At 33.4% G+C, this 22854-nt stretch overlaps 3 protein-coding genes across 7 annotated transcripts in view; all 3 read right to left on the reverse strand.

The window, feature by feature from the left end:
• Window positions 1–225, reverse strand: part of Tusp (WD40 superfamily protein Tusp) — a 30063-nt gene extending 29838 nt beyond the window's left edge. The window contains exon 1 of the mRNA XM_068775247.1: window positions 130–225. Coding sequence (XP_068631348.1) covers window positions 130–225 — 96 coding nt within the window. The remainder of the gene's footprint in view (window positions 1–129) is intronic.
• A 5746-nt stretch (window positions 226–5971) lies between these two features.
• Window positions 5972–16147, reverse strand: PolQ (DNA polymerase theta). The gene is made up of 9 exons (XM_068775068.1): window positions 13945–16147; window positions 13744–13868; window positions 11743–13667; window positions 9968–10151; window positions 9598–9779; window positions 8795–8964; window positions 7883–8216; window positions 7007–7271; window positions 5972–6365 (listed from the first exon to the last, which is right to left on the reverse strand). Exons 1-9 carry the CDS (start codon window positions 16062–16064, stop codon window positions 6076–6078), a joined length of 5595 nt encoding a protein of 1864 aa, XP_068631169.1. The 5' UTR covers window positions 16065–16147; the 3' UTR covers window positions 5972–6075.
• Window positions 16148–18384: 2237 nt separating this feature from the next.
• Window positions 18385–22699, reverse strand: LOC137931637 (UPF0415 protein C7orf25 homolog). Of its 5 annotated transcripts, XM_068775099.1 has the most exons (8): window positions 22304–22699; window positions 22044–22227; window positions 21041–21177; window positions 20389–20552; window positions 19943–20154; window positions 19149–19283; window positions 18683–18825; window positions 18385–18527 (listed from the first exon to the last, which is right to left on the reverse strand). In XM_068775099.1, the coding sequence occupies exons 1-8, from the start codon at window positions 22451–22453 to the stop codon at window positions 18444–18446; spliced, it is 1209 nt and encodes a 402-aa protein (XP_068631200.1). In that variant the 5' UTR covers window positions 22454–22699; the 3' UTR covers window positions 18385–18443. The 5 variants fall into 5 exon arrangements, with proteins under 5 accessions (XP_068631200.1, XP_068631201.1, XP_068631202.1 ...); XM_068775100.1 differs by lacking the exon at window positions 18385–18527 and having other exon boundaries at window positions 18714–18835; window positions 19133–19283; XM_068775101.1 differs by lacking the exon at window positions 18385–18527 and having other exon boundaries at window positions 18748–18825; window positions 19133–19283.
• Between the last annotated feature and the right edge of the window lie 155 nt (window positions 22700–22854).

The following is a 22854-nucleotide window of genomic DNA, read 5'->3' on the forward strand; positions in this document are numbered from 1 at the left end:
ACAAGATATTAACAAAGCAATGTTATAAAATGAAATTCATGTAATGTTTAAAATTTACTGAGCTATACTATAGCTATAGGTTACTAAGCTATGGCACGAAAAAAACTTAAGTCGTGTTGCGAAACCTACCTCGGGTAGCTCATCGGGCACCTTCCCCATCCATGACAGCGACAGTATAGTACAGTCGCATTTTGCGTTAATGTTACGTTCGAAGTGAAGATGCATTTTCACGATGTTTTTACACCTGATTGACTTGATACATTATATTAAAAGGAGAGTGCGCGCGCGAGACTGGTCGTATGCTGTTGAAGTTTGTCAATTTTATTTAACTTAATCAGCAAGCACATTTTCCGAAAGGTTGCATCGGTGTACGACACTGAAAAGTGGTGCTGCAACGTGCGTGTTCGTCGACGGACGCTCGGTTGTCTTGACAGGGTGACAAGCGAGGTTTGCCGGGCGCGGGGCAACGCAGGGCGAGGATATTGATTGTGCGCAGGGCTGCGAAGCGCAGCCCGCGCCCTCTGACGTCGCAGGCGGCCGCTGAAAATCGGAAAACCCTAGGAAACCACGCGGAGATGGCGCTTAGATTAGATTTCAACTGAATTTTGCTCTGTAACTTTATTCTAAACACTTTCAACTCCATTATATACATTTCTCCTTTAAAGCTAACAGACCGAGAAATTACTAAAAGAAATATATTTTGTTTACAAAGTAAATAATATGATGAGGAACAATGTGAAATACAACATTTCACCGCATACATTTTAATGCATCCTGTAATCATAGTTTATTCGCTTACCTTTGGGACTTAAAGTTTTCCAGCTAGCGACCGACTTTAATAATTTTAAGCAAACATCGTTCAGAACTTGTTTCATGTTACATTATAGGACTCATGTTACACTATAGCAATAACTAGGAAACAGTGTAAAAGGTATATACAGTACTACTAATACTAACTCTATCTAATTTATAATATGTATATATATGTGTACATGTAGTATAAATTGTAATTTAGTTATTCTCTTATTCCTTTTAGGATAGAGAACTTCTTCTACCCTTTAGGTTCTTTACTCCTAAATCATTTAATTTGTAAGCAGTAGTGCGCAAGCCACGTACAGCCGCTTTGGTTCTGGAGTAGAAATGATTGACTGGTAAACGCACTGCCTACGCTGTCATCTAGACAAACGGTGATGATGACAAATGATGTCAGAAAACCGCGCATGCATCCAAACGGTCCTTTTAAAAGATCTGTGGTAAAGGTCTATGCCAAGCAGTGGACGTCCTCTGCTAAAATCATGATCAAATTTATTAATTGGCTTATAAGTTATAAAACCTTCCGGAAGTCGGCAAGAATCACAAAAGAACACTGTTTAATTTCAGTGTTGCAGAATAGAAAAAGGATTTAACCCAATAAAATGTCTTTGACTGCATTTCTATACTCGACTACGATATTTTTTAGATTATACTGGATATAAAACATCGTCGCGTACCCAAGTACCCATCCTACCGTCCCCCCGGCCCATTTTTATCTAGAGAAGGATAATGGCAGTCGTTATCCGGTGTTTTGCACAACAATCGTACAGATTTTCAATGGAAGCTGGAGTAGCTCAAATACTCGTCTTTATTATTTGGATATATTTTCTTGTATCGCTATAAACAAAAAATTTTTGCCAATAAAACAAACATTAGACCGGTGAACAAGAATGAGAAGGCAAATAAGAGATTGCGAAATAAACTGTATTATAAAATCATTCCATTGTGTGAAAGTTGAAAAATACATGTAAATGTCTTATGAAATTATATATAAAGCCGGTGTGCACTGCATTCAAACTAATTAAGAATAATAGAAGTAACTAACACAAATCAAACCTGTCAAAACATAGAAAGCCTTAAAACTTAACCTAACTAGAACTACGAAGTATGAGTGTGAGTGAGAAGTATGAGTGGTTGCCACTGGTCACAAACAAATTTCCAGAGGATGGGCAGCAGCGTCCTTTGAGTACCGTAATAAACACCACACGTGGCGATAATGAAAAAATTTCCTTGCCGATACCTATGCCTCGCAGTGTGTGTCTATGGACTGAAACGACGTCGAAATAATAATATTCCTAAGTTTGAACAAATAATTACATTAATACAGATTATAATTCGTGAAGTTTGGTTTGGTAGCAAAACACTGTCTAAAAATGTTGAAAAATAATTTCTTATAATTTTGACTCTTCCTTCTTGCCACTTTTATATTCAATTCTAAATCAATGTCTGTTTTATTACAGGCTCCGGTGATTCACAGTCGTAAGTTGGAAGAACCAGGCGGCTACTCTATAATATATGCTTTTCATTAATATGCAGTGTGATTTAAAAATAACATATCTACAATCATATCTCATTATTTAACATGATCTTTTCGAGTTACCTATTACTTTATCAGGGCGTTATGAAATGATATAAAAAAAGTCTCGTAATGTTTAGAGGAGTGGTAAATCCTTGCGGAAATTCGGTCGATGGATTTGTCTATTTGATTTCAGCGCTTTCAATTTTCTCCTAATCGAAAACTGTAATTGTACGTTTTTTACATTTAAAGTAGTAATTTCCATGTTTAGTAGGTAATTCCTCCTATTGTACCTAGTCTAGCCATAAGTTCTGTTAAAAAAAATATATTCGGTAATTACTAAAAAAATAAATTTATTTTAAAGTTTTATTTGTAATTATGTAGAGTGAAAAAGATATGTTAACGTACTAAATTAGTTATGTGTCTACCCATAGCTTTAACGCACGCTTTTAAACGGTCGGGCTATGCGTCGATGGATTTACGAACAGTCTCTATTGGAAACTTGGTCACTGCTGCCTCAAAAGGCTTCGTGAGCGACTCAATATTTGGGTGACGCTTAGAGCAGATTATGTCTTCTAGTACAGATCACAATTTATAGTCCAAAGGGTTTAAGTCCTCACTAGCCGAAAACCAATCATGACCTTATGAAGTCTGGAACATTTTGCCCAAGCCAAATTTGGGTATTGCGCGCCTTATGACCCGGGGCTGAATCCTGTTGGAATGTCCAAACTTCGTTATTGAATAAAGTGTTGTTGAGAGGTTTAACTGCCGCTTCCAACACGGTATTTTGATACACTATGGCTGAAGTTTTCACTGCTTTTTCGCAAAAATAGAGTTTTATAACCCCTTGGTAGGAGAAACCCCACCAAACCATCACGTATGCTGAATGATGGCCTCGGTGAGCTTTGGCCACTACCTCGGGAGCTTTTTTTGAGCTGTGTACATACACTCGATCATTTTGATTTCTCGATTGTAATTTGTTTTTCATCGGTTAAGAGAACTTTTCTGTTTTTCTTCCGCCTATCGAAGTAACAGCTGTTTTGATCTTTCGATTCTCTTTTATTTTAGTGCCTGATTTAAGGTATGTTATGTGTATCTCCGGTAAGCCTCTATACCTAAGTTTTGTTGGATAACCCGAAAAAGTGTCCTCGGTGGAATTCTCGTTACTCTGAAAAGGATTTTCTGCTTCCTTTGGGATTTCGACGAATTCTGGCCTCGACTGCATTAACGGCCTGGTTTGTTCGAATAGACCGCGGTAGGCCGGATCTATCACGGTCATCAACAGAAATGGTTTCAGTGAACCTTTTTCAATGTATCAAAAATGTCGGCTGGCTCCTTACCTACTTCGTATAGTGCAGTTACTGCAATCCTATTCTCTTTAGTGCACCACTCCATATTCAAAACAAATAATTTCTAAACAAAAAATATACAATAATAGCGAAAAAGAAGTCTATTTTTTTATCGTAGTAGCTATTGTTCGAAATTCAAATTAATATTTTTTTTAAATGTATGTAAATAGCCAGTAACAGAATTTATGGCTAGACTTAAGAATTCAATCTACCTGGATTGAATTCTTAAGTCACCCCAAATGATTCTGAGCAACTATTGATTTCGATTTTTAAGACTAATTTTTTTTCTATCTTAAGTTTAAAGATAGCTAATTATCAAATGGTACTTTTTTTATTTTGAATGCTCTAACGATTTTATAAAAAAGCTGATTTTTATGATATATCTCTTTGGAACATTAATGGTAGTAGTGGTCTCTATTTCTATCCCCAAACAGTAATCCAGAGAGCATGTACCGTTTCTAGCTGTGGGTGGTAACACCTCACCTTATCACCATAAGAAAACAGCGAACTCGGCAACAGAAGAAAAATATATATTTAATTTAAACGGGTAGTAAGTAGAAGGCCTGGTCTGATTTTACACCGCAGATCTGTACTCCCCTGACGGTGGTGGTAAGCAGCCGCATGATCTCTCGGAACTAGTCAGGCGGCAACAGGATAAAACGATGAGCGCCGGTAGTAGACAAGATGTGTTCTTGCCGGTGCGAGGTACGAATAGATTCAATGACCGACGGGTATTTTAAGTATAAAACTCGCACACTGTAAATAGATGTCACAGTTATAATATAAATATATAAATATATGTGCAAATAGTATTGCTCCGCTAACAGTAAACCCCGAAACGGCTTACGATGTTTACTATCAGAACGGAGTTACAAAATTTATAGCATTGTAAAACAAAAAGAAAAGAGGTGAACAAATAAACTAATTGAAAAATAATAAAGAATACATAATAATGAAACTATGAACACAGACAAAACGTTGAGCTCTAACTTATAGCTAAACGCACCTTAATATTAATGTCTTTATAATATTTGTCCAACACTTACCCCGTTGGAGTAAGAGGCGGTATAAAGATTGTGACGTGATTTTAAAGATGCTTCGAGAGTGAAGTTGAAGCCCTGGCGCGTGAAACGTCACCTAGCTGGTGAACGCAACCGAGGCCAGGGTCCTTTTCTCCAGGGTTCTTCCGGGCAATGGATCTAAACTCATGTGGCTGCCCCGCGGACGCATTGGAATGATTGTTACAAAACCAAAGGTCCGCTGAGCCGATAGCACGCTTCTACGAACCCACGCCACTTAAGATGTACCGTGCCCCGCCAATTCTTCAACAATTTTTACTGTATTGCAATTTATCTGAGATTTCTCACGTTGATATTTTTTTTCTTAAAATTCTAATTAAGACATATGAGACACTGACATGCAACGTTACAAGCAATGGAGAGAGCTGTGCTCGGAGTTCCGCTGAGAGATCGAATCAGAAATGAAAAGATTTACAGTAACAAGGTCACCATTGTATTTCGAAGATTTGAACTCGTCTGAAGTGGCAATGGGCGGGACAGATCGTTTATTCAACCGTTGAGGTCAAAAGATTCTCGAGAGGCGAACACAAGCCGGTGGACGCGGCGTTTGTAAGCTTGCCACTGGGTGAATCAACGGCATAGTTAAGGTGACAACAAGTCGCTGGATGCGGGCAGCGCAAGACCGATCCTCGTGGCGTTCTGTGGGGGAAGCCTATGCCTCGCAGTAGGTGTATATCGGCTGAAAAGGAGAAGTATAAAAGCAGTAATTAATAAAATTACTAGCCTAATAAAACGTATCAATGTATTATTCAAAGTAACGAACACAAATGTAATCCTTCAAAGGGTTTTAAATTCAAAACCCAGATTGTAGAGAGAAAGAGAGAGATTATCAATGAAAAAAATGTAATTAAAAATTTTGATTTTTGATTTTTTCTTTAAATAAATCACAATTTTCCTCATGCCTTATCGAAAATATAAAGGAACAAAGAAATTGGTGTAGCATTTTCGAGTTTAGCCCCTTGCAACACATTTGCCTATCATTTTTATTTACGTGTATCGATAGAGAAGTTACAAAGCAAGGCACAGGATTTTGTAATACTTTATCCTGCAATATCACATTTTCGCTTGTCGCTCTAGAACGAGATATGATATCATTAGATGCTATACATTATAATAGATTGAGGCATAAATTGTTACATAGTATAATACTTTATGTGAGGGAAAAAAGAACAAAACTGAATATTTTTGAGTTAAAATAAAATCCATTGCAGTTTTAATACTATATTTTATTGAGAAAATACATTGAAAAAACCAAATCCATGATTAAAATAAAATTATTATTGTAATATCACAGACCTTAATTACGTAATTATATTATTCACAAGTTCATTTCCTTAAGAGTACCCCAAGTAAGTCCGGACCTCACTTTAACCGGTAACGGAACTTGTAAACACACCGTGTCTTCCATTACATTCTTGAGTATTTTCACAAAATCTCTCACACTTCTCTCCGAAACTTCATATATAAGTTCGTCGTGCATCTGAAGAATGAGTCGAGGTTTTAATTTAAGCGTCTCTGTTGCATTATCGAGTGCACACATTGCGGCTTTTGCGATGTCCGCTGCGGAGCCTTGGATTGTTGTATTAACCGCTTGCCGTTCAGCCGCACCTGGGTAAACAATATTACGATGAGCTACCACGTCGATGAATTTGACACAAACACATCTGAAAACTTTAACATTAACTCAGACAATTTGCCACTTGTTCTCCCAGCTCTTACGCTTTCCAAAGTGATAGGTCTGGCAATAGCCAGGCAATAGTAACCTACCTTGAGCGCCCCTCTGTCGAAAACGAGCATCATAGACGAGTGACAGCCCAAGGTGAGGTCCCCTCTGGGGTGCCTTCTGGGCTTGCCATCTCATGTAGCTTTCGCAGAACCGATATAAGAACTCGGAGGCCTTTACTTTTCGGACGTCGTAAGCAAGTATATATTATATTCATTTAGCAATATTGTATGATTACAAAAAATATTAAAAAAATACTTAAATTGTTACTGGAACACATTTAAAAACAAATTATGAACGGTTGTTGGCGCCCCCTACGATCATCTACCATGTAACAAACGTGTTAATCATCTATCATTTAAACGAGCGTCAACACAACAATTTTTGAAAAAAAAAACTGCTAAAAAGAATGCACATTGAATCCAATATTGCAGAAAAAATCTTGTACAAAAACTACTACTGTTATCTTTTAATAACATTTGACAATATTTACATAGTGCACAATCCTGTTTCAAATGGAACTTACTTCTTTTAAAAGCAAAATGGCTGTTTATATCAGGTAAGAATCTCCGTCGTTTTTTGAGAGTTTCCACATATCCCTGTTTTCTGCAGGTATCTATGATCGATTGTGTATACATCTTTATAGACGGGTAGGTTTTATAGAATGAGTCCATGAAGACAGCCGCCTCCGCTTCCGTCACGTCCAAATGTTGACTGAGAGTCCTATTACCCATTCCATACAGAATTCCGTAACAAAGCTGTTTTGATTTTTGACGGAGATCGTCATCGACCTAAAAGAAATTAAAAAATGCCAATATGCTGTTTAAACGGTGGCCGCAAGCCTCTGCACGAATTCATTGTTAGCTAAAGTTTATTTAAAACTATTCCAGAACGATTGCAAAACATCTATGTATGTGTTCTTGTGTTGGAGTTGCACAGCAGCACAAGTACTAAGGCCGTCAACAGAGCGAAATTTTAGCAACATGTTCAAGACAACTATCGCTTCCAACAACAAGGTGGGCTGCCTTATGAACGCTGCAAAATTCATTCCGTAAAAGGTAGTAAGAAAGTTTATTCATTTCACTTGAAATTTTTTTTTACATCTACTGTCAATCAAGCGAAGTGTCCACTGTTGATTTTCTATTATAGAATAGTTGGTAAAACTTTCTGAAATTTATACAATAACTCATAAAGAAAAATTAATTATAATCAAAAATATTAAAAAAATTATGTAAAAAATTTTGGGCACCAACTTTTAGGAATTAATACAACTTTCTGTTATTGTTAATAAGCTTTATATCAAGTTTTTATCGGGGACAATCCAGCACAAGATTCCTGCACTTTAGGTAATGAGCAGGAAATAAGTATGGAATAGTTGTAACGTAAATATTTTGTTACATACCTCTTCTTCGGGCAAGCAACTCCACGAAGCCGCTATGGCTTTGAAAACATCCACGTCAGACCGCATAATCTTCGTCAAAACAGGGTCACGGCTGTAGTGTGTGAGTATTCTCATTTCCAACTGACAATAATCAGCCGAAACAAAAACACAGCCCGGCGAAGCTTTAAATATGTTCCTACAGTTGAACTCTATCACGTCGGTGCAGCGATCATTATCGCTAGTCGGAGTGAGATATTTGGCGGGAATGGAAAATGTTCTGGGAATGTTTTGTAGGTTTGGCTCGCGCATAGTTATACGGCCGGTGCAAGTGTGCATTGTGTAGGAGGGATTTATTCTGGAAACAATATCGAATTCATGACTCGCTTGCCGCCCGTGCCCAACCACAAACATCCTAATAACGAAACGTTAAAACAATTTGGAAACGTTTCCACATTAATAACGCAGAAACTTAGTTTGATTTACGTTATAAAAATACGGTGTATCCTTACTTTCTATAAAAAATGAGCTATACATTCACCACAAGCTGTATTCCTATTTCCAACCTATATTAGGTGATAACAAGCCAATAACTTCTAACGGTACAAATCATTTATTTTAGAATAGGACGTACTTTACATTTATTGAGAGCAAATGTGTTATATACTCATACTTTTAAAGATTTAACATCCATAAACAATAGAATAGATATGCCGCAGAGTGCAGTGTGTAAGGACTTCTAAGAGATGCTAGATTTAATTCTGAACAGAGAAATTGACGCTTAGCATAAATTTCTAATAACATAGGCATATAAATTAAAGGTATCTATTACCAAATTATTTAACGTCATTTAATCAATTGAATTATTGGCAACAGTGAATGTGTTAGCGCCATAATATTTTAATTATTTAACTCTTTTAGAAAAAAAATACCAACCTGTCGTTTGTACCGTAGTTACTGGCGTTTTCTGTCAGTGGATACAAAGTTTTCGTTAAGATTGCATTTAATTTCCTCCAATATATAACAACACTTGCCATGGGACTGTTGTGGGCTGTTAGCACGCTTTTCTTCGTACTAACCTTTCTCCCTCTGTAAATCCCTAATACCTGAAATATTTAACAACGTTGGTACGCATTTGTAACACATGTATTTAGCGGCCACTAAGATATTATAAAACAACATCAACGTCATCATCATGATGTCAACTAATAGACGTCTATGACGACCAGACGTCTCATGTATCGCCGCAATAACCGATTCTAAGCTGCCCGTATCCAGCTACTTTCCAAACTTTACGTTCTCGGTCCACCAAGAGGGGGCCTTCCCGCGCCAGGACTACCTGAAGTACCTAATGTGTGGCCGTTGATTTTTTGATGAATTTACGCAAAAAATAATGTTTAGAGATATAAATGGCTACATTATTACATATACAAAAATTAATACCAAATTAGAAGACGATTCATTTGAGTTCTAATAGGTTGGATTCACAGGTTTTAAACACGCAACGCTACAACCGACAACTGCTTACTAGTATACAATAAAACTATTATAAAGTTTGGCTCGCCGGTTTACAGGTCTATAAAAAAAATTAATTAGTGATTTTCATTTGTTAAATATTTACAGGACAAAGTGAATTAGTTAATTTTGTTTCAGCGACATAAGTTATTTTGTGCGTTCAACTTAGTCAAATATCAAGTATTTTTTACAGTACATGAGTGATAAGCAAAGGTATTCTTCACCTTTGCCACGTCTTTCGACGAGTTAAAGTTGAAATGGTACCCGCATAACTTATACGCTTTCTTTTGCAAAATTTCTTGTGAATTTTTTACATCAATCAAAAGTTTCGACGCCAACTCCCTGTCTACCGCGAGACCATAGTATTCACAGGTAGCTAGAATCTTCGACACGTGCATTTCAATACCTGTAAAGAAATTATTAGTAAAATCTGTATAGCCAACTTTAATTTTGTGAATGTTATGGTTGACAATAATAAACGTCCAATTCGATCTCTGAATCAATAAAAGAAAAATCAAACGAATAAATGTTCTGTATGTGTTACTTTTACATATTAAACATTTATTAGATTGTTAAACGTTTTCATCTACTTACTTGTTACCTCGTGAATTTGAAAATATTGATCCCGTAAAAAATCCTGTTGCTTCTTGGATACCGACCAAACGCACCATGCTTTTACTAATTTATCTATTACAGGATCAGTATTATCTAATTTTACTGCTTTACCCTCGATCATTAAAAATTCAGCAGATAAGTCGATGTCAAAATATTTTTTCATCTATAAGTCAAAATAAAAATGAAAAGCGAAAAAAATATAAAACGATTGAAACCTCTTATAATAAATGAATTTAAAAGTATTATAGTACCCGGCAATAAATATTGCACATCGACCTTTGGAAAGAGACAATCGGCTAATTTCGGCTTCATAGAGAGTTATCTCTGTCGCACGAAATACAAACAGTCCGGTATCTACTACCAGCAGTTAAAACAAGCATCATTTGCTTCTTTAGATAATTATTTTTATTCTTTATATATGATAACGCTCTACGAAGCCGACATTAGCCGATTGTCTCTTTCCAAAGGTCGATGTGCAATATTTATCGCCAATAACTTTAACGATAACGACGCATGTATGTACTTTTCATTGAACAAAAATTTATGTAATTTATTACCGATATGTGAAGTAATAATTTCCGTTAGAACCATTCTGAAATTAATCGCTTATTATATTGGGTTAACAACTAATTGGTTGCAGGTTTTGATTATATCTTCAGCCTGGTAGTATTCACAGATTTGTTTTTTTTACCATAACTGCTGCCCAATGGACATTTGCAGATTCCGCGGGTTTGAGGTAGCATAGCATAGAGGGCGCCTGGTCTAAGACCTCTTTTGAAATAGCGAAGCTCGATGGTTCCCAGGGGAGCCCCGGCTCATACCGCTTCATACTACTATCTTACCCGATTGGGTCTCACAGAGAGAGTATGCTAAGCATATCCTCACACGGACCCAAAAGTTCCTCTGTCCAGAAGGAAGTCATATCTCGCAATTTTTAGATTTAAAGACTAATCTATCGATACGCAATGATATATTCATTCATCGTTTGTGAACAGAGGTTCCGTTATGTCATACCTCGAATCCGCAATTTCGCTGGTATGATAATCGAGTACTGTTCATTGACATGATCATGACCATTTGTTATCTTCACACAATTCTTTGTTCATAAAAATATTCCAAAAAAAACTATAATATGATTTTATATCTTCGCCGTCATTAAATAGTAGCTTATACGGTATTCTGCATGGAACAAAATAAATGGTAATCTACAGAAGCTTGGTCAGGACTGTATGATGGATGTAACAATACGCACCAATCCAATTCCAATAATTTTTTCAGGAATTGGATTTTCATGTTTAAAAACAAGCTCGTCAAAATTTATTCAATAACAGCGCTCGCCTTATTTAAAATCGCCCAGTTCGACGAGTCATTTTTTGGCCCTGCACTATTGAAATTTTTGATTTATACTATATTTAATATTGATTTAATGGAATCAGGCGTTACTTTGCGAAAGTCCATCCTAAGTAAGAAAAGGACCAATATTTATCGACTTTCGTACATGCAGTAGTAGTCGTGCAACAAAGTGCACCGCCTCCAGCCCGCTGATAAATGCGTATGCGGCAAACAATACGAATCACACAACTGCCACCGCCAAATCACTTAACTAATATTGATTTATCCATAGTCAACTATCCACTTTTAGTCGTTTTGGAAATAGCAAATGCCAATATATTTCTTTACATAAAGCTAATAAGGAATCCTTAGTTTATGATACAAAAATATTACGCACGCATAACATAGAAATATGCACTTACTAAGTAATTGATGTCGGGTATTTTTTCATCACTTTGTATAAGCCACTCTGCTAAGGATAAGTCTGCAGAACTTGGAGTTAATTCACAACCAAAAGTATGTTTTACTAGCACAAAAGCAGTTTTAAAGGAGAGAAACTTTAATGTCAGAGATTTATTGGTAAGCCATTGACTAATTTTTTTTTTAAAGTGATCGATGGTTTGCGTGACAGATGTTAAATCAAAGTAAACACACAGATCTTCACTTAAACAAACAGCTATTCCTTTAATTAATTCTTTAAATGTTGCTTTGGCGCTATGATTGCTTGCGTTTTTTCTGAATACTTTGCTGCCTATAATTTCATTAGACGAAGATGAATCACTTATATCTAAATATATAGAAGCGTCTTTTCTGCTTTGTACTGTTTTTAAGAATTCAGATAAATCATTTTCCCTTAAAATATAACAATGTATAAGTTTTTCTTTAATTCCAAATACAACGTTCTTTGAGTGTTTACAACTTAATGCCTTTGCTTCAATGTTTGATTCAGACCACGTGATTTTTTTTACCTTCTTCAATAAAGGTTGTTTTGAAGAAAAAACATTATCTCCTTGACGCTTTAAAGGACTTTTATATTTGTATTGTTCAATGACTTCTTGCGAATTTTTCACTTCATAATCTTGGGACATTTTTAAAAATTCTAGTTTATCACACTCTTTCTTATCTTCTTCATAAATTAACTTAATTTCGTCATCAACTTCATTAATTGTTATAGAAGATGTAAACGCGTTTAATATAGATTTGCAGTCAATAGTAACATTATTATTTGCGCTATCTATTGCATTTTCCAGTTTTAAACTATTACTGTTTACATATGCACTTGGCAGAAGATCAATGGGCAACGTTTCGTCAAATAAACTAGAATCATTGCCATCAGAAGAAAACAAACTAATATCTTTATCAGACGAACTTTTAGCTGAGTCATTGTTTAAGACATTTTCAATATTATCAGATATAAGTGCATTGTCCCCAACATTTACTACCGGTGAAGCTTTGTTCAATGTACGAAATTTCGATATGTTGTCTAATCCAATAGAGAAATAGAGAGAGTCCCATTCAATGTCTTCTTTATTTAATATTGATGGACCATCATTAACAGAAATACTATCATAGTTAAGTAAAGAACTATCAATGTTTTCTATGTTTTGGCTCCCAATATCATTATTTGTAGGATTGCCTTCATGGCTATATTGGTCGCTCGGTTGACCATTACCGATAATTCCGTCCTCTCTTCCGTCGCTAATCAGCATTCCTGTTACTAAAATACTTTTTCGCTTTTCACTTTTTTCATCTCCGTCAATATTTTTACTTGCATTTAACAAACCGGGCGCATCTACATTTAATATCACATTTTCTGGTGTTCCGTTATTAGTGCAAAGTTCCTTGTACAGTGCTACTTTCTTATTTGATGAATAATTATCACCAGAGATTTTAATTAAATCATGATTTGCACTTCTGTCCTCTAAATCATTCCACTTAATTTCAGTAACACCAATTTCATGCTGTAAATATTTTCGTGCTTCGTAAATTAAATTTTGTGCTGCCTCTTTTGCGGTAACTCCAAAATAACCAGTAATCCAAATGTTTTTTATTTTATTACGTTTCATTAAATCACCTACGTCGTCTTCATCTCTTTCTTTTTCGCTTTGAAATGGAACTGCTTTGAAAAGTATATTCTCTATAGTATTAACATTCGCTGAAGCAATACTTGCGATTGTTTCAAAACCTCCTTCAAACAAAGCCCTAGCTCTTACTCCATTTAAAGAAGTCAATTTCATTAAGTCAATTAATTCAGAATGTACACCAAAATGAAGACGGTCCTGGAACTGAGATATTAATAACTCCATATTTTTCCAACCAAGCTGACGACAAAATGCTGTCACCATACCTACAAATCAAATAAAACTACCCATAATACCATAATTAACATAGATGAATGAAATTGATTTAAAACAGTGATATACCAGCAAATGTAGCAGATGCTTGTTGTAGTCCTTGCAGAAAACCTCTAGCACATTGGAATTTTGCAGCTACTTGAGAAAGTGGTATTTCGTTTACTAAATCTTGCAAGGCCAATGCTGTATAAAATCTAAAAATAGCAAAAAGAGAATTAAAAAATGATCAATATTAGTAAAATATATTATATAGGTATTCAAATACATTACCTTTTGTGAATGTTAAGCTTGTTTTGACTGACTTTTAACTTACTGCCCCCTCTTAAACGCTGTATTATAAAACTTTCTTCAATACCAACCAATTCTCCAACTTTTTTCATTGCTCTTGTTAAAGATTCCCACAAAGTAAACAAATGTAACCAATCTATGTCATGCCATTGGCTGCTTACACTATAAGGGGTTACTAAATAAATTAGATGCAAATCAGTTTCTAGCACAATACATTGACGGGCTTTTTGAAGTTCACAGAATAAAGACAGTCCATCATTAGGAGCCATTGATGATGACAAGCAAGCATTACCCAATGATGTTGCTACATATTGAATTTCTTCAACTGTATTCTGTATTCTTATTAATTCATAATTTTGTAACTGCTCTAAAGTATTTTTGAGAAATATCATTTCTGATAGCAATTGACCTTCCTGATTATACAGCAACAAACATTTAGAATACAAATCCAACTCAGCTGCAGTACATGTATCCTGACTAGCAATAATTTCAAGAATTGCTCTCATGTATCTATCTTCACTTTTAATACAGCTTTGAACAGGTTCCAAAATTCCAGCCATTAAATGTAGACCAATCTTTTTTTCTGCTTCAGTGCACATAAGTATGCTTTCACCTTTTATATCTTTACCCATTCTACCAGCTCTGCCGACCATCTGCTTATAAGTTAAAATATTAAGTGGCTGTCTTTGAAACATGGGTGATCTTATTATAACCTTCCTAGCAGGTAGATTCACTCCAGAGCTTAATGTAGATGTTGCTACTAACACTCTTATGACACCCAACTTAAATGCACCTTCAATTATATCTCTTTCATCAAAGGTAAGACCAGCATGATGATAAGCTACACCAAAAGATACAATATTTTTAATAAGAGTATCTAATCCAACAGGACAATTCTTAAGTTGTTCTAAAACTTCAGCTATACTTTCAGATTTTAATTGACTTCTCAAAATGGCACCTATTTTGTTTCCAGTAGATCCTAACTGAAAAATAGCAGAGGCAATCCCTTGTGCTAAATTTTCACATCTATTCTTAGTTGTACAGAATATTAAGACAGAACATCCTTCTTTAATTGTTTCCAAACACATATTTAAAACACTTTCAATATCGTTTTCTACTTCAGTACTTGATTCAATAGACCTTAAACATTTGCCATGTTTATTATACAATTTATTTCTCACCAAGCAATATTCTTCTAGAGGTACTGGTCTAAAATTTGTGATGAACAATTCAGCATCCAACCAGGAAGCTAAGACTTCTAAATTAGGTAATGTAGCAGACATGCCAATAATTTGAATTTTTATATTATTTGTTTTTAATGAAAAATACTTAATTTTAGTTAATAAAAGCTCTAAAATGTATCCACGGTGTGAATCACCTAATAAATGTAATTCATCAACTACAACTGCGCCCAACTCTGAAATGTTATTTTCATCTATAAGTCTGTTAACCAAACTGTTTGCCTTTTCTATGGTACAAATGGCCACATGTACTGCTTGCAAGCCACCAGGTGGTGATTGTGAGCCCATAAAGCCTTCAACTCTAATACCAGAACTTGATAGTATATCTTGCAAATAAAATGTTTTCTCTCTTACTATAGACACAAATGGTAAGATAATAAGTACTTTCTTTTGACGTTCTAAAATAGTTTTTATTGTTAGTATTTCTGCCACTAAAGTCTTTCCTGCAGAAGTAGGCGCGGAATAAACTAAATTACGGTGTTCTAACAGCACCGTTGATTTACTTAAACAAGACACTTGCCAGTCAAACATTTCGGTAATACCCTTGGCCTCATATTTTTTTGTAATTTCATGCGGAAGTCCCCAATTTTTTAAGTTTTTGATATCGGTGTTGTTATTTGGTTGGTTTACAGTTTCTTTAACTTTAGTACTTACATCCAAATTGCAAGTAAAGTTTACACGAGCAGTTCTCTTTGCATTATTATTTTTATTTAATGAAATATTGTTATGTATATCGGAGGCACTGTTTTTTACTGTATTCAATGAATTATAAAGTGTAAACGAATTATCAAAGCAATTGTCCAAAAAAGATACATTTTCTACTAATATTTGACTATCAATCTCGTCATTATTCGCCGCCATTTGTTTCACATGATAGGGATTACAAATTCTTAAAATCAATTAATAACTATACAAAAATGATAAACTTATTTCATTGTTTTTATTTACAAAATTTGATTCTAATTTTTTTTTAATTTGACATAGACATTGACCACAGAGTAAATATGCAATTACTAAGGAACCAGTATGCACATTAAATATTTTAAAATTTTCAAATGAACAATAAACGGCGGTGTTCACCAGCACATAGCTTCCACGTTAAATTAAGGCGTTACACAAAATTTTGAAATATACAATGTTGCGTGCCTTCACATCTCACTTCTAACTATTCCTCATTTATAAAAAAATTCTAGGGATTTCTCTTGGCATTTACAACCTCACCGGGTTTGAACAGACTGTTTAGCCAATTAAGCGTATAGCGTTGACTTTGGAGCTCGTTCAGTCCCAGGCTATTATGAGGCCCCAAGCAGGCTTCAGTGGACGCTTAATGGAGTCTGCAGCGTTCTCATACGAGGGCAATGCTTACTAAGTACTATTTAACAATAGATATGGGCATTGGCGGAAAATCAGCCTGAAATTGATAAAACAATGCTTGGGCCGCAAAAATTTATTTCGTAATTATCTTGCATTGTTAACAATTAAATACTATTTGTGAATAGTACAACATTAAAAATTTAAAGACTGTCTCAACCGAAAACATATAAAGACAAGTAGATGTTTTTATTTAATTATATGGTATCAATGTTACATTAAAAATAGTAGTTTCATTAACGATTCTTGCGTGCAAGCTACTACTTTATGATGTTTTGTCACCTTAATAAGGTGAACATGAAAACGCTAATGACGACTTCAGCATCGCTAATAATACAAGGATTATTGCCACCATTTATTCATTTCGTTCGAGTAAACTTCTGTGCTCAGATGTGACTAACAAATATTTTAATAAATTAGCAGTACTAACTAAATAAGTAGCGGTTGATACAACCTTAATAATTTTTATTGAAGCTTTAACATTAACACTTATCATTGATTTTGCAGAAAAGAAGTCTAGACTGAAAAATATGTTTAATTTATTGATCATTCATTGTATGTTTAAATCTTGAAAACTGAAAAATGTGTTAATTAAAAATCATACTTATACAAACAATTAACTTTCGGAATAATGCTGATTGTGTAGCAATGGGTTCATTAGCAGCAACATAACTTAAATACAGTACCCGGCGCTAAATATTTCACATCGACATTTGGAAAGACACAATCGGCTAATTTCGGCTTCATAGAGCACTATCTTCGTCCCTCTCTACCTACGTGACTTTTTGTCGGTCGTTATATTTCGTGCGTACGTTTTTATACATTCAGTAAGTTTGCCGCGAATTACAAATGTCATCATAAGTAAATGTACTAAGGATACAGAGTGCAAAATAAAAGTAGCACAAAACTCATAGGTCATAGGTGATAAAACATTTGTGTAAGCAATAGACTTTATTTTTTAGTGTACACAAGTGCTTGATATAATTTTTATTACTAAAATTATTACTTAAAATTATTAGTTATTACTAAAAACATCATATGGAAGCATTTATGATTTTGTTGACCCTGCGAACTTCCTTCCGCCTAACAGTTAATGAATTAACAGATTTTGGATTGTTAAGCAGGTAATTCTAAAAACAAGATTATAGAAATAAGTGTAGCCATTATTAAATTGGTACAAATAACACAACTAATAAAACAAAAGTTTTATATATTTTAGGAATTTGTATACAAGTGTTATAGACTATGTAATTGTATTAATCTTGTTACCAATTGGAGTAATAAATACTAAAAGGGGCAATAGTCCTTATTTCTTATTATAACTGTCAACAAGTCAAATGTCAGAGATTTTTGGTTCAGCAGCGAAAAATGATGTATACATTCTAATAACAAACATGTTTGAGGGAATTTTGTTATGAGGTGCTACAGATATACTTTAGCAGTTGTTTAAATATACCATATAATGTATAATATATAAAAAAAATATCAAGTTACAATATAAAAGAACTATTAAAATTAATCCTGTAGTTGCTAAAAGATTTTATTGAATTTATACTAATGGTCAATTGTCCATGGGTTTGGTTTTCATGGCAATTTATAAAAAGATAATCACAATGCATATTATTTTAAAGTTTCACAATAAAAGATTACAATATTTTTTAACCAAAATTTTATCTTTCCAGCGGAATGTTGCATTTAGAAAATACTGTACATTTCTTCTTTTATTCATGATAATATTTACGATACTATGCGTCTGTTACTTCATAAATCATAATATAAAATTATAATCGACTAAATGAATAGATGAAAATTGTTACGATTTATAATCATTTAATTTGTTATGAAAAGAACTTAAGCAATAAAACAAAATCATAATGGAATTTTGGTGGCGCTTTCTTCCTTCCCTTCAGTAAGAGCTCGTGATTCATGTATAAAAGCCGCATATGTTACACCCTGTAACAAAATAAGTATAAATCATTAATAGATTTTGTAAAAGTTTGAATCTTTCTTCTTTTTTAAAATTAAGATCAGATCAAACCTACAAACATTTGCAGTTGGTGGTACATACTTAAAATTAATTTCACATAGAAAAAAGGAATGACCCATACCTGTTGTAAAGCTGCCCTCACAAACCCTTCATTTGCAGATACAGTAAGTGCCTTTATTCGATGTCCAAAATTGAATATTACTTTGGATCGTAACCGCACATGCCCTCTAACCTTTAAATTTTGTCTCGGGTAATCGTCTTTACCTGTAACAAACTACAAATATTCAACATCATAATTATATGCCTTAAGCATTGTATGTTCATGAATATAATCACATTAAATACTGTGAACCAGTATGTGTGTAGTTAAAAAATATAACTAAAATTCATATTTTACTGTTTGTTGACTGGAAGAGAAGACAAACTACTTTGAAAAAATCGACATACAAACGAAAAATGAAATAAAAAATAGGCCTTTTCTTAATTTATCAATAAAGAATGTTGTAATTAAATTAAATGGAAAATATGGTAATCAATTACTATCAGGTAAAGTGAATTCTTGCAACCTTACAACAATAATTTTTTACCACCACTATCATCAGGGTATATTATGACCATTTCTTTCAGTCTCGCCGTTCTTGTCTTTTCTGATGGGCCACCCAAAGTGTTCATAATTTTTTCAAAATCATCCCAAGCAGTCCTGCAGCATACTAACATTTTACCTGGAAATAAGATTCACAATGTGACATTTTAACAAAACATACAACACACATACACTTTTTTTTAAATGCAAAATTAAATTTAGCTATTTTTTACAATCAATATATACAGAAGTATACAATAAGGTATAAAAGTGAATTTTTAAATAGAAATATTTTTTTTTTAAATCTATTTGATTTTAATTTTAAACATTTATTTTATTTTTAGTTTTGAAGTCATTATTTTCATATTATATACCATGCCCTTTGGGGGATGGAAATAATATGTGATTGTGCTGTGTGATTAATGGGATAGCTCATCTCAGGGTGGTATGTGTTATAAACACTACTGCCGTCTACATGGCTGTGTTACCAAATTTCAAAGTATCTACAGCATGCTACCGCAAGAGAACATAATTGCTTAATACTTTTGTAATGAAAAAGGGTGATGCGTTATTTAACATCAAATCATAAATAAAAATGTGCAAACTAAAAACCACCATATATAAGAATCAGGGCTTTTTCTGCAAAGTGACCTTAGGTTAGTATTTAAGCTTTACTGCTGTGTTAATTTTTAATTGGCCAAGTACCTTCACATCAGTCTTTTATTTCATTTAATTTATATTTTAACTTGACCTCTCTCTAAGGTTCTCTGCTCCTATAAATCATTACATATATTTTACCTTGAAATAATCTCTCTAAAATAGGTTTTACAGGCCTTTCTGCTTCCCAAGCAGCTTGCTGTGTTAACACTTCCTGCTTGAATACATAATTGTGATGGCCATTGGTCATATTGCTGACGTAGGCCATCATAGCAGTAACATCCAAGTTCAGTGTTTTAATTTCCAATTGACTTTCGAGGCATTGTGGTACTTCCTGAATGACCGCTTCTTCACTGGAATATGAAATAATCACATATATATATACAGTAGTCAGACTGCATATTGTTAGTGGTTGACTAGTACTGGGTCACATATAAATATGTTTTTCATAGACTGGTAGCCCTGAACTATGATGAATACATTTCTAAGTAATGCAATAAATAATAAACATAGTGAAATGTGAACTTTTACAAATTATTGTAATTTACCTGAAATTTACAAAAATTTCCAAAATACTGAGCACTTACCTTATTTCTAATTGCTCATCTTCACTAGATTCCCATGAATCATCACATTGATCATCTTTGCTATATTTAGAATTTGGAAGAATTTCACCTTTAACAATAACCCCAAGAGATTTTAGTTTATTAGCTAATGACTCCTCTATTCCACTAACAAACTCAAACACCACCTGGAATAGAAGGATTTAGATTTAAAAATATAATTATAAAATTAATAACTATGTAATCAAGTTCTCAGGTACAAATAGAGGATTCGAAAACATAAGATAATTTTTTTTTATTAAATATTGGGACTCTTAACAGAACTCTTTTTGGTCATCAACTTTATTTTAACTCTATTCTGTGTCACAGTGTTATAGTTGTGCAGACAAAGCAGAAAGAGATTCCACAACAACACACCATTTAAACATAAGTTTATCAATATTGATTTAAGTATATATATTTTCTAATAGATTTCTAATACATCTTAAATGAAAACAAAATAATCAAAAGACATTTCATTTAAATCCTTGGCAATAAGGTTCCTTGATTTGTCATTTAAATATCTCTTTGCTAAATAATAAGCCTAAATTTATTGTTTGGGAATATATTAAGGGATATAAAACAAATGAAAATGGAAACACTTGTGTAAAACATGTAATTAATGTATTTAACTAACCTTAGGAGGTTGATACATGCAAGGATAGAGCTTAGCACACTCCATGTAATCTTTTGCTTGATCTACAATAGATCTAGCGCCATATGATGCATTTCCTGAACTAAGAGCTGATAGAGATTTTGGATTGCGGGCTATTACTGTAATAAATCATTTTTTGTACAATATATAAGACTGAATAGCAAGCACATACAGAAATTATACAAGCAAGTAAAACTGAAAGAAATTATTAAGCTAGAGAAAAAAAAAGTTATTTTCAATTTTATATCTTTTACAGTGGTCACCACCAGTGTCTATAGAGAGAAGAAAGACGGAAGAATAAAATTTTCTAGAAATTTGTAACAAATTGGCCTCTGATATAATAACACTGTTTAAGTTAAAAATTATTATAAAGTTACAAGGATTCAAAACACATTCTGATCTGAACAAGAACCTACAACAAAGTTATTTTTTGCACAGTAGTTACACACTACACACATACTCTACACATACTAAACATAAATACTCCATACACACTCTCAATATAATACACTATCTTCTGTTGTTTTTTTTTTCTTTCATTTTATTTATATTCTTGTAATTTTTGAATTTATAAAGATGTGTACTTCATAATTGGTATAGTTTATCTATTAATGTTAACATTGGAGAGTTTATTGTAAAAGCTTACACAAATGCTAACAAGCTTGACTTTATTTCTAGTGCTGACCTAGTGTACATAACTCTTCAATATAATACATATAATTCTACCACACATAAGCAAGGGTTTCATAAAATTATCATAATAAGTATATTATACTTCACTATATGAATGAAAATTTCTATGTACTTGAGATACAAATATGCAGCACATTACTATATAACATCACCTAGTATCTATTACATAGCCACTTAATATTTGTATAACCTTCTGTGAATTAAAAATAATGGAGCAGGTAATTTTATAATACCAACAAAATATTTAAGTGAATTAAAAATATGACTATATTAACAAGATTGATGTTTATACCTTTATTCCATGTTCGGCCTTCATCACTAATAACATCTATTAACAATTTGTTTTCATCATTGATGTGAAATATTTTGCAAACAGAGACTACACCAGGTCTTGAAGCACATTCTACCATAGCACTCAAATGCCTAAGATTTGAACAAGCTAACTGCTCTATTTTAATTTTTTCAGACTTTTGTAACTAAAATTGAATAAAAAGAATATAATCAAAGTTAAAAGATATTAATGCAAAATAATTAAAATATTCAGATATTTACTCTCTTCAGAAATTGTATTTCTTGCTGAATTTTCCGTTGCAACTTTAGACTACCATCTACATCTATGGTTTTAGTTCGTGTAATAAGTTCCGAACCAAATATAATTTTTTCTTCTAACATTTTCCTAACTTCCTCAATAGTGTTGGCCATATTAGCGGCTTATCTACCTGGTTTTAACTATGCCTGCTCAACTACTATTTACAAATCATTTAATTGAAAATTTATCATTATTCAATAACTATTTCTATAGTTCACATTCGGATTAAGACCTTATTAACCCAAGAAATATTGACGTATTACAATAATTTATAGAGCAGATAATTTAAATACTTCAATAAGATGCTAAAACGAAAAAGACAAAACAGAGTAAGTAAATCGTTTAATTTCCTACTTCAACAACACGAACTTCTGACAAATAACATATGACAAATCTATTTAACATTGACAGTTCTCAAATATTGCTAGTACCTTGAATTTTACCCAACAATTATAGGTTCTCTGACTTTTTATCAAAAGCAAAACTATCGTTATGTAAATGATTTTAAAATCAA

This window comes from Battus philenor, unplaced genomic scaffold (genome assembly GCF_028537555.1).
Source record: "Battus philenor isolate CCGP_79_NKW_IND1 unplaced genomic scaffold, ilBatPhil1.0.hap1 SCAF_8, whole genome shotgun sequence".
Taxonomy (NCBI): Eukaryota; Metazoa; Arthropoda; class Insecta; order Lepidoptera; family Papilionidae; genus Battus; species Battus philenor.

What these genes read in the sequence shown, in the direction of transcription:
- LOC137931637 (XM_068775099.1), bottom strand. Translation starts at nt 22,453, where the DNA reads ATGGCCAACACTATTGAGGAAGTTAGGAAAATGTTAGAAGAAAAAATT. An exon ending in GCATGTATCAACCTCCTAAG is followed by an intron (nt 20,553 to 21,040) that starts GTTAGTTAAATA and finishes CTTCTATTCCAG; the next exon opens with GTGGTGTTTGAGTTTGTTAG. An exon ending in TGAGGGCAGCTTTACAACAG is followed by an intron (nt 18,528 to 18,682) that starts GTATGGGTCATT and finishes ATTTTGTTACAG; the next exon opens with GGTGTAACATATGCGGCTTT.
- PolQ (XM_068775068.1), bottom strand. Translation starts at nt 16,064, where the DNA reads ATGGCGGCGAATAATGACGAGATTGATAGTCAAATATTAGTAGAAAAT. An exon ending in AAGCTTAACATTCACAAAAG is followed by an intron (nt 13,869 to 13,944) that starts GTAATGTATTTG and finishes TGCTATTTTTAG; the next exon opens with ATTTTATACAGCATTGGCCT. An exon ending in CCATTTTGCTTTTAAAAGAA is followed by an intron (nt 6,366 to 7,006) that starts GTAAGTTCCATT and finishes TTGTTTACCCAG; the next exon opens with GTGCGGCTGAACGGCAAGCG.